The sequence below is a fragment of the Acinonyx jubatus genome, chromosome B3, assembly GCF_027475565.1.
Source record: "Acinonyx jubatus isolate Ajub_Pintada_27869175 chromosome B3, VMU_Ajub_asm_v1.0, whole genome shotgun sequence".
In the NCBI taxonomy this organism is placed as follows: domain Eukaryota; kingdom Metazoa; phylum Chordata; class Mammalia; order Carnivora; family Felidae; genus Acinonyx; species Acinonyx jubatus.
In genome coordinates this window covers 116,765,248-116,781,912 of record NC_069386.1, presented here as the reverse complement: position 1 = coordinate 116,781,912, position 16,665 = coordinate 116,765,248, and the positions used below count along the sequence as shown (strand labels likewise).

Below are 16,665 nucleotides of genomic sequence, written 5' to 3'. Positions count from 1 at the left end.
CTCAATCATACCACAGCTACTCACAAGAAATGAAATTAATTAAAACCTCCATTTTGGAGACAACCCCATTCCTTAGTCCCTAGTTGCAGCCCATTTTCCCCAAATAAAGGAGAGTTGAAAGTCTTACCATCATCAACTCCTAGGATAGAATTGGTATTTGGTAGGTTCAAGGACTCTCCACCAAGGCTGGGCTGGGAATTCATAGGCACCAGGTTTTTACTGGTTACTGAAGCCTCTTCAAGCAAACTACTGCCCATTAATGGCTCAGCTGCACAGAGAATAGGATGTAAGAGACATGCAGCGGTCAAGGCTGTGCCTGGTCCCCATTTCCCTTCATGGGAAGCTGACTTTTTCTTTCGGAAGTGGAAGCCAACCTGTATCTTGGATGCTACCTAGTTTTGGGAGCAAGAGTAAACCTAGAAGGGAAGGGTGGAGCCTCATAGATAAATATCCTTGCCTGTGATCAGCAGGTGGAGAATTAAGGTATGAGATGGGATGGATGTGTCCTTGGAAAGGAGTATTTGGAATAAAATAATTGATTAAAATAACACGTGGAAAAAAATAATTAAAATGAGTTATCAAATTTAAGTTAGGGTAAAAAGGGAGTCATGACTGATACATAAAAAATGTTTAAAACCTTGTCTTATAGAAATCTTTATCACAGTAATGCTCAAATGCTGGTTCATGGATCAGCACGAGTTACCACCAAACTCACTAGGGAAACTTAAAAACTACAGATTCTGGGATCTTATTCCCAAATAATCTCATTTATCATGTTGTATTGTTTTATTGGGGAATGAAGAGTGGACAAGCAATACAAATATATACATTTTAAAAGCTTATAGATTTTATTGTACAGCTACATTGGAAACCACTAGTCAATCCAGTGAGACCAGGTCTTTCTCCCCAACACAGAATCTGAAAATTTCCAAACAACCAGACATGCCAGTCATTTGGCTTTTTGAAACCAGAAGATATAGCCCTCCACTACACCCTCTCTTCTCACCAGTTTGCTCCTGCTCTTGACTCCCAGCTGCTCCTAGCTGCAAATGATGCTTTCTCATGTGCACATTCCTACTCCCACTCTGAGAGAAGGTCTTCCCACATACTTGACACTGATGGGGCTTCTCTCCTGAAACAGAGACCAGGTTAAGACAGGGTAGCCAAAAAGACAGGGTACATTCCTGACAGCAAGAGAACGGATTCAAGACCAGGACAGAGAAGCCCAGAGAATGTTAAGCTAAACATAAGAGGCTTTTCCTTCTCCCATTCTCCACCCAGCCTCCAAACTTTCAGTACACCAGAGAAGGCAGGAAGAGTTCACCAGGAGAGCTTGGCACGCTCACTGCTCCCAGCCCCTATCCTTCCCACACCCACTGTACTGCTGCCTTCACAACCTCTGGTATCAGGTCATGGCGGCCATGTAGAATACTTCCTTCCCTTTCCAGATACAGTCTTCCATGGACCTCCAGAACACGTACCATCCTCAAGGATCCCAACCCTGCATTCATAATACCCCCTTATTCCACTTCCCACCACCACTCTCACTGTCTTCAGTGTTTACACCGATGGCTCTTCCACATGGCGATCTGAACTACTCTGTGTCCTCGAGTCCAAAACTCTCAGTCGGCTTTCCACCTACTCAGACAATCACACTTAGAGCTAGGGTCAGAAACACATGCCTACAAGGGACTAGCCTGTGACAAAAGTAAGTGAAATGGCCAGAAAACTTCCAGAAATGGCAAATCTATAGAGACATAAAGCTAACCAGTGGTTGCCTGGATCTGGGAGCGGAAGCAGGAACTGACAACGAGGGGGGCAAAAAGAAACCTTCTGGTGTGACAGAAGTGTTCTAAAACTAGATTGTAGTGATGACTGTATAATTCTATATATTTTCTAGAAATCACTGATTTGTATGCTTATAATGGATGAATTTCAAGGTACATGCATTACACATCAAAAAAGCTGTTGATGGGGCACCTGGCTAGCTCAGTGGAGCGTGAGACTCTTGATCTCAGGATTGTGAGTTCAAGCCCCATGATGGGTGTAGAGATTACTTAAAAATAAAGTCTTAAGCTCTCCCAGGACAGCGAAAGAGTAGGTCTGGGGAGCCACCCCTGGAGCCAGAGCTGTCGTGTCCCCCTCCTCTTTTAATTTCCCGTTGCCAACAATAAAGGCCTTTCCTACCATAACAAAAAACAAAAAACAAAAAACAAAAAAAAAAGAAAAAATTTAAAAAAATAAAGTCTTAAAAAAAAGCTGTTAAAAAAGAACTAAAATGGATTGACATACAGTGACTATACAGAAACCCATGAATTCAAACTAATACTAATGAGAAAGAAAGGCAATTATCTGACACTACTAGAAGAAACAAGAGCACCAATTTCTTATTTTGAAAACTCATAATCAAAAGAAATTAAAAGAAAAAGATGACATATTTATTCTCCATTCCTGTACAGATTACCAAATAGCCCTACTACATAGAGAAGAGACCTATTATACACAGAATTCCAGCCGAAGTGAACAAAATAACAGAATTAGAAACCTACCACTTTAATATCCTAATGAAATAACCAATTCAGGCATCATTCAGAGATGAAACCATAAAGCAAAAGGTTGCTGGGGAAATTTACAGTGTGAATATCATGGTGTTACCACCTGAACCTAGTGATGAATTCTGTAACCAAGCACTTTGTGCCTCCTGATGTGATAAATAATGAAACACATACGACCATCTATAACATATCCATGCTAAATCTTTGAACCTTTGAGGTTTTTAGGGCTTACTTCCTTTTATAGGAAATCTAGGGGAACAAGTTAAATGACATAAAAGGAAACAAACCAACAAATCCAGAATATGGGACATTCTATAAAACCCAACTAACTCCATTATGCAGTAAGTCTATGACATGAAAGAAAAAAAGTAAGTACAGATGGATTTAGAGAAGACTTACTCAGTACAATAATTAAACCTTGTTGGATCCTGATTTAAACAAACCCACTTTAAAAGACACTTTTGAGAAAAGTGAAGAAAAACTAAACACGGATTGGGTATGAGATAAAACTAAGAAATTGTTAGTCCAGAAAGGTATGATAATAGTATTGTTGTTATATAAGAAGACATCTTTATTTACTCTTATGTATGTCTGAAATAATTTTATGTAATAAAATTAAGTAAAATAAAATAAAAACACTCTATAAGCCAAGCAAAACCTACGTAGAAGTCTACATCTAAGCCACAGGTTATCATTTGCCACCTCTGCTTAGAACTTGTCATCATATAAAAAACTGCTCTGTTCCTACAAGCTCAGCTCTGAAATTCGTGTCCCTGATTGATTACATCTTTCCAACTCCCTCATTCCCACTGAACTGCTTCACTGCCCTCATCGTAAACAACTTCCAGTTCCTTCTCTCCACTCCTCCTGTTCTGGCTTCCCTATACTTCCTGTGGCTAACGATTTGAATAATTACTTGATTCTGTTCTAGAATCTCTCCACTTTGAGTTCACTTCTGCCTTGGCAAGTCTCTGCTTTGAATGACCTCCATGGTCCATACCTGATATAATTTATAAAGCACCTAGCACAGTGGCAAATAAATTTGCAAATAAATCTCCTCAGAAAAGCTCTGAATTAGAAAGCAATTCAGTCAATGGCTAAGCTGAAAATAAGAAAAATCAGTTTTTTTCCCCTTTGATTATACAACCCTTTGAATTCAATCATTAAGAGCCTTGATTTTTAATTTTGTCATGAGGAGAAGCCAACTTTATGTTGAACAGTCTGTTACTTTCTAGATTTCTTTTTATTTTTTTTAAGTTTATTTATTTATTGTTGAGTGTGGCCATGCACATGCGCATGTGTGGGAGCAGGGGAGGGACACGCAGAGAGAGGGAGAGAATCCCAAGCAGGCTCCACATGCTCAGCACATGAAGCCTGAAGCAAGGCTCGATCTCAGAAACCATGAGATCATGACCTGAGCTGAAATCAAGGGTCAGAGCTTAATTGACTGAGCAACCCAGGTGCCCCCTCTAGATTTCTTTATACCATCCCCCTCCCACACATTTACACTTTTGGTTCTCCACCTTCCCTGAAATCTATGAATGGCCAGAGTTCTAGTACCTGAGTGAACCACCAAATGTTTTCGGAGGCTAGAATACTCAGCAAAGGAACGGCCACATCCTTGGGCTTCACAAAGGAAAGGCTTCTCTCCTAGAGACAGAAAATAAGTTAAAGACTCAGTCTTCTGATGAATTGACTATCTATTACTCTCTTTTCCCATTAATCTTACTCTGTTTCCAATGACTTGCTCTGATTTCTTGAATTCATGCTATATAATTTCAATTGGGCCATTCAGCAAGTGTCATCTCTCAATGATCTCCTAGTGGACAGCCACCATATAGTCCTGCCCTCTTCTTTAGAGTGGCTACCTCTGAGCATCATACTTCTTTCTCCTACCTGGCTCAAGGGCTGACCCCACGGTACAATGACCTACCTTCTTCAGTAATCCCATCCCTTTTGAGGGTATCAAGATCAACACCATATATGCTATCAGGATTTTTACTTTCAATCAATTCTCTTTATGATTCAGTTTCTAAATCCACTAAAAAGTAGAGATTTCTACAAGTTACAAAATAGGTATTACATAGTCCTTTTCTATAAAGCAAACAAAAACAGGTGTTCAGTCAGAAGTATAAAGAAAAACCTGTAACAATATGCTAAAGGTAGTTATATCCTGACAGTGGTATTATGGATGGTTTGCTTTCTTCTTTGTGCTTTTCTGGAAGTTTCATTGTTTACAGTATTACTTTGTTATTTTAAAAATCAAAGATGCATGGTAAAAACTAATTAAGGTCTGTAGACTGAAAGTACTATTAACTTTCTGGTTTTGATATTGTACTGTGGCTACATAAGATGTCACATTTTGGGGAAACTGGGTGAAGCACACAACAAAATCCTTTGCACTATTTTTTTTGTTTAATTTTTTTAATGTTTCTTTATTTTTGAGAGAGAGAGAGAGACAGACAGAGCATGAGTGGGGTAGGAGCAGAGAGAGAGAGACACACACACACACACACACACACACACACACACAGAATCTGAAGCAGGCTCCAGGCTCTGAGAGGTGAGCACAGAACCCAAAGTGAGGCTTGAACCCATGAACCGTGAGATCATGACCTGAGTCGAAGTCAGACGCTTAACCGACTGAGCCACCCAGGCACCCCTCTTTGTACTATTTTCACAACTACTCATGAGTCTATAATTATTTCAAAATAAGAAGTGGAGGGGCACCTGGGTGGCGCAGTCGGTTAAGCGTCTGACTTCAGCCAGGTCACGATCTCGTGGTCTGTGAGTTGGAGCCCCGCGTCAGGCTCTGGGCTGATGGCTCAGAGCCTGGAGCCTGTTCCCGATTCTGTGTCTCCCTCTCTCTCTGCCCCTCCCCCGTTCATGCTCTATCTCTCTCTGTCCCAAAAATAAATAAATGTTGAAAAAAAAATTAAAAAAAACAAAAACAAAAAAACCAAAATAAGAAGTGGAAAAAAAAAATCAGAGATGCAGTTCTTATCGGAAGGTCACAGACTAGTATGAGAGAAAGAAATGTATTCATACATAACTTTAATGTGAGTTTCTGTACAAAAAAAGTACTGTAAGTATTTAGAAAAGAGAGGAATTCTAATTGTGGTAATTTTTTTTTTTTTTAAAGAAGCTGAATTTAAGCTGATCTTAAAAGATGACAAGGAAGGAAGGGAATTTCAGGCACAAAGAACAGTGTGAGCACAGCCTTGAAACTAAGAGTGCCCAGGACAAGTTCAGAAAATAGCAAGTGTAAAATAAGAAGTATACCTATTGGTCTCTGCCTCTGGTTCCTGACACAGAGCTCCTAAATCCCTTGGAATTTCCTAGGTGATAGTAGTGTCTCTTATTCTAGTGAGGTAACTCTTGGGTGGGCTCCTAGATAAGGCTTGCTCTCCAGAAAGACCAAGCCATGATTAGAAGCTTGGGATTTTCAGCCCCATCCCCTACTCTCCAGAGAGGGAAGAGGGGCTGGACATGGAAATTAATAACCGATGATGCCCACATGGAGAAGCCTCTATAAAATTCCCGAAGTACAGGGTCCGGAAGCTTTCTGGCTGGTGAACACAACTACACGCCAGAAGGGTAGCACACTCCAACTCCATGCGGGCAGAAATCCCTGTACTTCAGACCTTTCCAGATCTCGCCCTATATATCTCTTTGTCTGGCTATTCATCTGTATCCTTTAGCATATCCTTTATTATGCAATAAACTAGTAGATGTAAATAAGTGTTTCCCTGAGTTCTATGAGATGTTCTCACAAATAACTGAATCCAAAGGAGGATCATGGGAACTTCTGATTTGTAGCCTGGTCAGACAGAAGTTGTGAGCAACGTGGGAACCTACTACTTGCAACAGCCATCTGAAGCAGCATGGGAACAATCTTGTGGGACTGAGCCCTTGATCTGTGGGATCTGATGCTATCTACAGATAGACAGTGTTAGAATTAAGTTAAATTGTAGGACACCCAGCTGGTATTGCAGAGAATTGTTTGGTATGGGAACAATCCTCACACATTTGGTGTCAGAAGTGTTGTCAGTGTGGCAGCAGTGTGAGAGTAAAGGAGAAACCCAGGAAGAGCGAGTTTCCCTACCTGGCAACTAAAGCTGACACGGTGACAACAGGGGAGCTGGGCATGGAAGGGGGGACAACACTGCTCTAGATTATACTGTTCTTTCAGACTGTACCACAGTTTAATGTTTGTGACTTTCCAGTGAGTGGTCTGTAACTTTTCTGAAAACATGTTTACATACTCACACCTACCCCAAAATGCTAGGCACTCAAAAGTGGCCAAATAAATGAATAATATACTTGTTATTACAGCCTTAGAACAAGACTCATCAGAATCTAGTGGCATGAATCACTGCATCAGGCTGGCTTAGGTGAGATGGCCTTCGCATTTGGAAACTGAGAGGATGGTGATTTTTGCTGAAAGGAAAAGACACAGGAGAAGAGGATGGTCAAGAGGCAATGCTGCGTAATGATTAAGAGCATGAGTCCATTAATGTTGAGTTCAAATCTTGACACCACCACTTATTAGTACAGGGAAGATAGCTGACCTCTCTGAGAAGCAGCTTTTTCTCTATAAAATTAACACAATACAATCTCGAAAGATTATTTTGAGAACTGAGACACTACAAGTATCTTCAGCATAGTGTCTGGCACATAGTCAGCCCTCATGGTAAGCCACTGAAATTGGTAGCTTTAATTACTATCGTTACTACTAATAAAGACCAAAACTGTGGCTCAGTTTTGACATTTGAGATAATGTGAATTATCAGCATTTGAAATCAAAATCCTTGTAAGAGCTTTGGAGTCAGATCAGAATTCAAATCTCAACCCTGCCTTTTCCTAGCTGTGTAATGTTGGGCAAGTTATTTAACTCTAATCTCCTGTTTCTTCATCAACAAATACAGTATCTCATGCATAAAGTATCCTTGAGAATTAAATGGGATAATGTGTATGTGCCGGACCCATATTAAATTGTGTCAATAAATGCTAACTTTTATTATTATATTAATTATGGCGACTCAGATCTGTGAGGCATCCAGGGAGAAATGATCACATTGAGCCCTGAGACTGCAATGAGAGAGCACACTGAGTGAAATGGGAGAAACATGAAATTCTGAAAATGATGAACAATTAGAGATTAACAAGGGAGAGCTAGAAAGAGCTAGAATGAAGAGAGAAAATAAGGTCATGCCCCAAAGTAAAAGGAAGCATTTTAAGATGTTCAGTTTTATCAAATCTACAAACATAAGTTGCAGCACGAAGATGAATGGGTTAATGAATTCAAAAATCAAGTACGGTGAACTCTATCTACTTCTTCCCTAATCTATTCAGCTAGATGTTTTTCTTGTTCTTTCATTCAAACTGCTTCTTGGAGCAAGTATAGTTTACTCTCTCAAGAAAGAGCTGAGAACACAGCTATTCTGCCCTAAAACATATCCAGTGGTAATGGCACTCTAGCAGGAATCATAGGGGCATACCTGGAACAAGTTTCACTTTTTAATGCCCTTTAATTGTATTTGCTATTGTTTTAGCAATGCAAGAATAAGAAGAGACAAAGAAAGTGGCAAGAGAGGGGGAAGAACAGTTATACATCCTCAGAGACCAGTATTGGTTCAGTGATTAAACTCTGACAAGAGACTTAGCACATTTTAGGCTTGGAAAGTCGCCCTTAAACTCTCAGAATGAGAGTCAAGGTATTTTTATCGTGGTCCTTTGGTATTAACATGCCACTGGACCCAAATCAAGTCACTTTTCCATTTTGCTTCTCATGTTGTGAGACTTTAACAAGAAAGCAAACTCCTCAAAGTCAGGGGTTAAAATTAGCTTTTGTATTTCCCCCCACCTTACCCCATTTGGTGGCTAGAAGAGGCTCTGTATGGTTTGTATAATTCAATAAATATTACTGACCAAAATTACAACCAAGTAACATTTGAAGAAATTTAGCAATACTAATTTTGTCCATATCTCATCATATCATTGTTATCAGAGAAGGTCTTATATGCCTTCCTACACTTTAAGCTCCTAGAGGCAGAAATTAACACTGTCCATTCCTCACACACAGGTGAAAAGTCAATAAATGTGACTGAATTAATTGAAAAGTGCCACGAAGCATGTGAAAAAAAGAAATTCCACTTTTCGAGTTCTAGCAACAACCCTAGACCTTCATTTCTATTTCCACCTCAGAGCCTTTCTAAGGATAGGCAAGCAAACCCTGAGCCAAGTGGTAGATTGCCTGCAGGAATGTTGGGGTTGCACACACCTGTATGGATGCGCAAGTGGTTCTTCAGATTTCCAGCTGTAGTGAACTGCTTACCACAGCTAGACTCAGGGCACATAAAGGGCTTCTCCCCATTATGAGTCCTCATATGCACCTTCAGCCTCTGCAACACATAAAAGCTTTTCCCACAACCTTCCGCCGGGCAGATGAAAGAGCGGTCATTTCTGCAACAACAAAACAAAACAAAACAAAAACAAAGCAACAAAAACAAATCACATAAGCACCAATACCTGAAAATGCTCTTTGCTAGAAAGGGCAAGTCACAGCTCCTGTTGCCTCTCAAAGCAGACAGTAACTCCCAAACCTAGGTATGTCAGAATCACCTGATGTCTGCTAAAACTACAGATGCCCAGGACTGCCTTCCCTTTTTTTTTTTTTAAAGTAATCTTACGCCTGATGTGGGTCTTAAACTTATGACCCCAAGATCAAGAGCTGCGTGCTCTACCTACTAAGCCAGCCAGGCGCCCACACCTTACTTGTTGAATACTGATTTTCATAGGTTTGAGAGTAGGGCCCACACTTACTTTTTTTTTTAAGTTTCCCAAAAAATTATGTTTTATGTTTTGGCACATTTAAGTGCCAAATGTCTTACTAAATACCTGTAAAGAATGAGGTAAATGAGACAACGCAATCTTTCTATTAAAGAACAAAAGACATCTTAATCACGAGTAAACTGGAGCCCCTGCTTTCCTTTGTCAATTGAGGGACAAGCTGCTCCAGAAGCATCACCGTTCTTGACCTCTAAGCATGGAACCTCAGATATGCTCACCGATGAGTTTTGAGATGGTACTTGAAGTGAGCTGGCCACACAAATGTCCGGTCACAGCCTTCAACTGTACATTTGAGTTTCTTTTCCACTTGAGGAAGGGGCCCAGAATCTTTGGGCTGCCCATCTCCAGAACCAAGGTGGACATTCTCTCCTGTAACAGAGTCACATATTTGTAATCTAGAGAAGGAACCTGTTGAGGTACTTTGGTTCAAACCATAAAGCTCCTATATTTTACTCCTAATGATCAGCAGGCAGATATCTATCTTCAGCTTCCTTAGCTCTCTCTATATCCATTTAACAACAGAAGTGAGTGAGCAATTTGTTCCTAACCCTTTAATCCAGAGAATTATCAAAAGCCATCATGCTTTGTTTCACAAGACTAGGCCTCTCTGGCAAATGTCCACATGGTTTTGTATCAAAATAGGAGAGTTAATCCTATTTTGTATTACACAAATTGGCAGGGTAGCAGATACATCAATACCCGGAGTGGCGTGCTAAAGATGACTTCAAGTTCTAGGTATTACAAAGCTTGTATTTATTTTAGGAGGAGCAGCCATTCTGGCTTAGTTGTGGACTTAAGGTTGTGCTTTCTTTTGTAAATGATCATTCTTAGATTTCTATCTTCTGAGGTCAATTTGGCTGTTTCTATCATTGTAGAGAATTAGAATAACCTTCCAATTTCCTGCGCTCTTTTTAGTTATAAAACTAAAGAATGCAAGAATTTAAGAATGCAAGAACTCAGCTGATTTTAAAATTTCTAAACACATTTTAAAAAGCTAGAGGTAACATCTACTGAAGTTTTTTGTTCAATAGAATAAAAGGAGGAGGGAAAAGGAGCACGTAGGGAGGTTCCTCCCTTAAATTTAAAGAAAATCAGTTAATTAAAAATTTATATAAATCCCAGATTCACAGGTGGTACTCCTTTTCTTTCATTTTCTTCAAGCATATGGAGTTTATTTTTCTACTATACATACCTCGGGAATAAGATTTATATTTCCAAATTTCCCTCTCAAAAGCCAAGAATAGGGATAATAAATGTTGTACCCATCACACTCCCTGGAACCTGACAACTGATCAGTTTCCATCCCGTCTATTAATCTTATTCTCTTCCTGTCCTACATTCCCTTTGCTGTACACTTCAACTAAGATGGCTTTTGCTAGTTAATATTAACTTTTTCTTTCTTAATGTTGTCCCACAGTTTTTTAATTTAATTGAAAAATACCTGCACATAGGTAAATTTTTAAAATTTCCTGCAACAGGAAATTTCCCACCAACTCCAGAGCTCCAGGCAATTAATGTCTAATGAAAGGTCTGTAGAAATCCCATGCTAATATAGAAATTTAAACCAGTGACATTTGGGGCTTTGTGCATTCAATGTTATAGATACAATGAGAACACTGATATAATCATGAAATTTAAAAATTGCTCAGAAAATAGTGGGTTGCCTTGTATTTGAGTCCTCATAAAACCACTCCCTTAAAAACACTAAAGCACTGTTTGCAGAAGATGGATAAGCTTAAAAGGACCTCAGCCAATGATAGTTTTGGATATTTATTTATTTATATATTTATTTATGTATCTATTTATTTTAGTTTTGGATAGAGATCCTCTGATGAACGGTTCCCCCACTAAAAAAGAGAAAGACAAGGAAATTCAACACCTCATACTGAGCATGTCAGATAACACTGTAAACATTTTAAAGATACCACAGTTATGTGAGAAAGGCCTCTGCATTTGGGATAACATTTCCAGTGACAGTATCATATATAGAATGGCTCAATAAATTTTTTCTGTAAAGAGCTAGACAGTAAATATCTTCAGCTTTGAGGACCATATGGTCTCTGTCACAACTACTTAACTTTGCCACTGTAGCAGCCATAGACAATTTGAATGTATGCCTGTGTTCCAACAAAACTTTATTTACACAACGGTTGGTTATTTGGCCCTTTACTAACCCCTGATATACTGCATCATATACAAAATGTAAATATTTCTGTATTTCAGTCAACTTAGATGGAAGTGAAGATGTGCTCTAAAAAACTGCTACAGGACTCTCAAAGTGACTTTAATAACAACAAAGATATTTATCTTACAAATCCATTTAAATACTGAATAAAATCATTTCATTATATGTTAGTGGGTAAAAAGCAATATTAAATTAATATATTTCATGATTTAAAATGCATGTGTACAGGCACTTGGGTGGCTCAGTCGGTTAAACATCGGACTCTTGGTTTCAGCTCAGATCATGATCTCATGGTTTCATGACTTCGAGCCCCATGCAGGGCTGGCTCTGTGCCGACATCACAGAGCTTGCTTGGGATTCTCTCTCTCTCCCTCTCTCCACCCCTCCCCCACTCACGCTGTCGCTGTCTCACAAAATAAATTTTTAAAAAATGTTAAATGCGTTTGTAATCAAAACAATAAAAATTTCAGGTTGGAGTTAAGATGGCAAAGAAGTAGGGGGACTGGGATTTCCCTCATGCCTCAAACACAGCTGTCCTGAGGTCAGAACACTTAGAACAGAATACAGAGTGCAGAATAACAGAAAAATCTCTACAGATGGACAGAGACAGCTTGGTGGGACAGAGGTGTGTGTTTGTGAATTGAGAAAGATAAAATGGTAGGCAGCATAGACATGGAGGGGAGGAGACCCCTTCTGTGGAGAGACAAAAGGAAGAGAAAGAGAGGCGAAGGAAGCATAGTATTGTGTTTGGACAAAAGAAAAACCTCTCAAGAGCATAAATGGGGAACAAGAAATAAAGGAGTTTCTACTCTGCCGTTTCTACTTTGCAAACGGCCTTACAAGTGAAGATCAGAGTTTTCAGGGGTACATGACTTTCCCGGCACTGGCCTGGACATGTCCCTGTGTGCACAAGTCTGGGGGGAAAGGGGAGCCCAGCCCTGGGGCACAGTAGCGACCTCAGGGAGCACTGGGAGAGAACAGTCCCTTCCCTCGAGTACTGTGGGAAGAGGGTTTATTGCCCCCCCCCCCCAAGGACAAGAGATCCTGCAGGCACCTGCCAGCCAGAGGCCCTGTGTCGGCTGGGCGGAGTGGTGCCACCCCAGAACCAGGTCTGCACGAAGCGGGACCCTTTAAGATAGTGGGTTCTGAATGCCAACCGAGCACCTAGGAGGCATGGGAGACTGTGGAACAGGACAAGCCACCCACGGCACTATTCTGTGAGGGCTGCCTGAACAGTGTGGTTTGAGACACCGGTCTGGGGAGGACAGACCGGGGTGTCGCCGTTTTTCTCCCCATCACCAACACAGTGGGGCTTCAGGGAACAGGAGAGCAGCCTGCAGTGAGGCCACTGGCTTACACCAAACCCCACCCCTCCGTGCCTGGCAACTGCTTATCTACCAAAGTGGAACTGACACTGACCAAACCAGATGGCCTCTCCTGCAGACCAGCACAGCCACCTGTTCCAGGCCCCAACAGACAACTGGACTGTGGTTTTGTATGTCAGTCTGTTATTGTTTTCTTTTCTTTCCTTCTCTTTTTCTTTCTTTTTCTTCCTACCCTCTTTTTTTTTCTTCCCCTTTTGAAATCAGGCTCACAGTTTCTGATTTGATTTCTGATCGATCTTTATATATATGTATATATACGTATATATATGTATGTACATATATATACATATATATGTATATAATCTGTATATATATATACATATATGTGTATATATATATGTACATACATATATATATATATAATCTTTTTTCTTTCTTCTTTTCTTTCTCTCTTCTTTATTTTCCTCTCTCTCTCTCTCTCTCTCTCTCTCTCTCTGGATTAAGCCTTACAGTTTCTTTGATTCTCTGCCTGTTTTTTTTTTCACCCCTTCCATTTCTCTCTTTGTATGGAATAAGGTTCCCTCCCTCCCTCCCCCACTTTCCTCTTTTCCAAGGTTACTTCAACAAACACATCAAAGCACACCTGGTGGAAGGTCCAAACAATCCACCACTATGAGCAGTGGGATAGAGCAGCCAAATACTCAACAACAGAGTACACACAACACACTCCAGACAGTTCCTGAAGTGCCAGGCCCTGGACAGTGTACGACCCCTTTTTAATATAGCACTCACAGGTGCGGGACACATAACAAAAGCTATTAAAACACATAAAAGGCAGAAACCTTGTCATAATGATGAAATGGAAGAATTCTCCTCAAAAGAAATTCCAGGAAGAAATGATAGCCAGAGAATTTCTCAAAACAGATATAAATAATATATCTGAACAAGAATTCAGAGTAACACTCATAGGACTAATAGCTGGGCTTGAAAAGAGCATAGAAGACAGCAGAGAATCTATTGCTACAGAGATCAAAGACCTAAGAAATAGTCTTGATGAATTAAGAAATGCTATAAATGAGATCCAAAATAAACTGGATGCAGTGACAGCAAGGATGGAAGAAGCAGAGGAGAGAATAGGTGAAATGGAAGATAAAATTATGGAAAATGATGAAGCTGAAAAAAAAGACAGAAAGAAAATTACTAGACCATAAAGGGAGAATTCGAGTCCTAAGTGATTCAATGGAATGAAATAATATCCATATCACAGGAGTTCCAGAAGAAGATAGAGAGAAAGGAGCAGAAGGTTTATCTGAACAAATTATAGCTGACAACTCCCCTAACCTGGGGAAGGAAACAGATGTCCAAGTCCAAGAGGCACAGAGAACTCCCTTCAAAAAAAAAAAAAAATCAAAATCAGCATCACGACATATCATAGTGAAACTGGCAAAATACAAAGACAAAGAGAGAATTCTGAAAACAGCCAGGGACAAACAGATCTCAAACTACAAGGGTAGACACATAAGTGTAGTAGACCTGTCCACTGAAACTTGGCAGGCCAGAAGGGAGTGGCAGGAAATATTCACTGTGCTGAATAGGAAAAATATGCAGCCAAGAATCCTTTATCCAGCAAGGCTGTCATTCAGGACAGACAGAGAGATAAAGGCTTTTCCAGACAAACAAAAAGAAAGCAGTTCATGACCACTAAGCTAGCCCTGCAGGAGATCCTAAGGGGGACTCTGTGAGTAAAAAGCAGCAAAGACTATAAAGGACCACAGATGTCACCACAAACATGAAACCTACAAAGAACACAATGGCACTAAATCTAGATCTTTCAATAATAACTCTGAATGTAAATGGACTAAATGCCCCAATCAAAAGACATAGGGTATCAGAACAGATAGAAAAACAAGATCCATCTATATGCTGCCTATAAGAAACTCATTTTAGACTTGAGGACACCTTCAGATTGAAAGTGAGGGGATGGAGAACCATCTATCATGCTACTGGAGGTCAAAAGAAAGCTGGAGTAGCCACACTTGTATCAGACAAACTAGATTTAAAAAAAAATTTTTTAATGTGTATTTATTTTTGAGACAGAGACAGAGTGCAAGTGGGGGAGAGGCAGAGAGAGAGAGGGAGACACAGAATCTGAAACAGGCTCCAGGCTCTGAGCTGTCAGCACTGAGCCCGATGTGAGGCTCAAACCCACGAACTGTGAGATCATGACCTGAGCCAAAGTCGAACGCTTAACCAACTGAGCCACCCAGGTGCTCCCAGACAAACTAGATTTTAAAACAAAGGTGTAACAAGAGACAAAGAAGGGCATTATAGCATAATTAAAGGATCCATCCATCAAGAAGAGCTAACAATTATAAATGTTCATGCCCTCAATGTGGAAGCACCCAAAATATAAATCAATTAATCACAAACATAAACACATGTACAGATAATAATACTGTAATTATAGGGGACTTTAATACTCCACTCAGATAATTTAGGCAGAAATCAGTAAGGAAACAACAGCTCTAAATGACACACTGGACCAGATGGACTTAACAGATATATTCAGAACTTTTCATCCTAAAGCACCAGAATACACATTCTTCTCAAGTGCACATGTAACATTCTCCAAAATAGATCACATACTGGGTCACAAAACAGCCCTCAACAAATATAAAAGAATTGAGATCATACCATGCATATTTTCAGATCACAATGCTATGAAACTTGAAATCAACCACAAGAAAAAAAATCTGGAAAGTCCCCAAATACATAAAAGTTTAAAGAACATCCTACTAGGGGTGCCTGGGTGGCTCAATCAGTTGAGCGTCCGAATTCAGCTCTGGTCATGATCTCACAGTCCGTGAGTTCCAGCCCCGCGTCAGGCTCTGTGCTGTCAGTTCGGAGCCTGGAGCTGGCTTCGGATTCTGTGTCTCCCTCTCTCTCTGCCCCTCCCCCACTCACATTCTGTCTCTATCAAAAAATGAATAAACATTAAAAAAAAAATTTAAGAACATCCTACTAAAGAATGAACGCATCAACTGGGAAGTTAAAGAAGAAATTAAAAAATATATGGAAGCAAATGGAAATGAAAACATGATAGTCCAAACCCTTTGGGATGCAGCAATGGCAGTTCTAAAAGAAAAATACATTGGAATTCAGGCCTATCTCAAGAAGCAAGAAAGGTCCCAAGTACGTAACCTAACCTCACACCTAAGAAACTAGAAAGGCAACAGCAAAGAAAGCCCAAAGCCAGCCGAAAAAGAGAAATAATAAAGATTAGAGCAGAAATAAATATAGAATCCAAAATGCGGTAGAACAGATCAATGAATCTAAGAGCTGGTTCTTTGAAAGAATAAACAAAATTGATAAACCCCTAGCCAGACTTCTCAAAAAGAAGAGAGGACCCAAATAGAATAAGATCAGGAATGAAAGAGGAGAGATCACAATCAACACCACAGAAATACAAATAATTATTAGTGAATACTATAAAAAATTACATGCCAACAAACTGGGCAATCTGGAAGAAAGGGACAAATTCTTACACACCCACACACCACCAAACTCAAAGGAGAAGAAATAGAAAATTTGAACAGACCCATAACCAGTGAAAAAATTATCAAAAATCTCCCAACACATAAGAGTCCTGGGCCAGAGGGCTTCTCAGGGGAATTCTACCAGACATTTAAAGCAGGTTAAGGTGTGCCTGGGCGGCTCGGTTGGTTAAGCGTCCAACTTCAGCTCAGGT

At 40.0% G+C, this 16,665-nt stretch overlaps 1 protein-coding gene across 7 annotated transcripts in view; it reads right to left on the bottom strand.

The window, feature by feature from the left end:
- Positions 1-16,665, bottom strand: part of ZNF410 (zinc finger protein 410) — a 49,210-nt gene that overhangs the window by 7,758 nt on the left and 24,787 nt on the right. For 4 of the 7 annotated variants that reach the window (XR_003422614.2, XM_027066124.2, XM_027066121.2 and 1 more), the window contains 5 exons: positions 9,626-9,776; positions 8,839-9,020; positions 4,116-4,205; positions 1,007-1,132; positions 128-268 (listed from right to left, as the gene is read on the bottom strand). Coding sequence is in view for 6 of the 7 variants with exons in the window: in XM_027066124.2 (XP_026921925.1) it covers positions 128-268; positions 1,007-1,132; positions 4,116-4,205; positions 8,839-9,020; positions 9,626-9,776 (690 nt within the window). In the remaining variant the exon portion in view is untranslated. The remainder of the gene's footprint in view (positions 1-127; positions 269-1,006; positions 1,133-4,115; positions 4,206-8,838; positions 9,021-9,625; positions 9,777-16,665) is intronic. The other 3 variants (XM_027066122.2, XM_027066125.2, XM_053224699.1) reach the window with 2 other exon arrangements.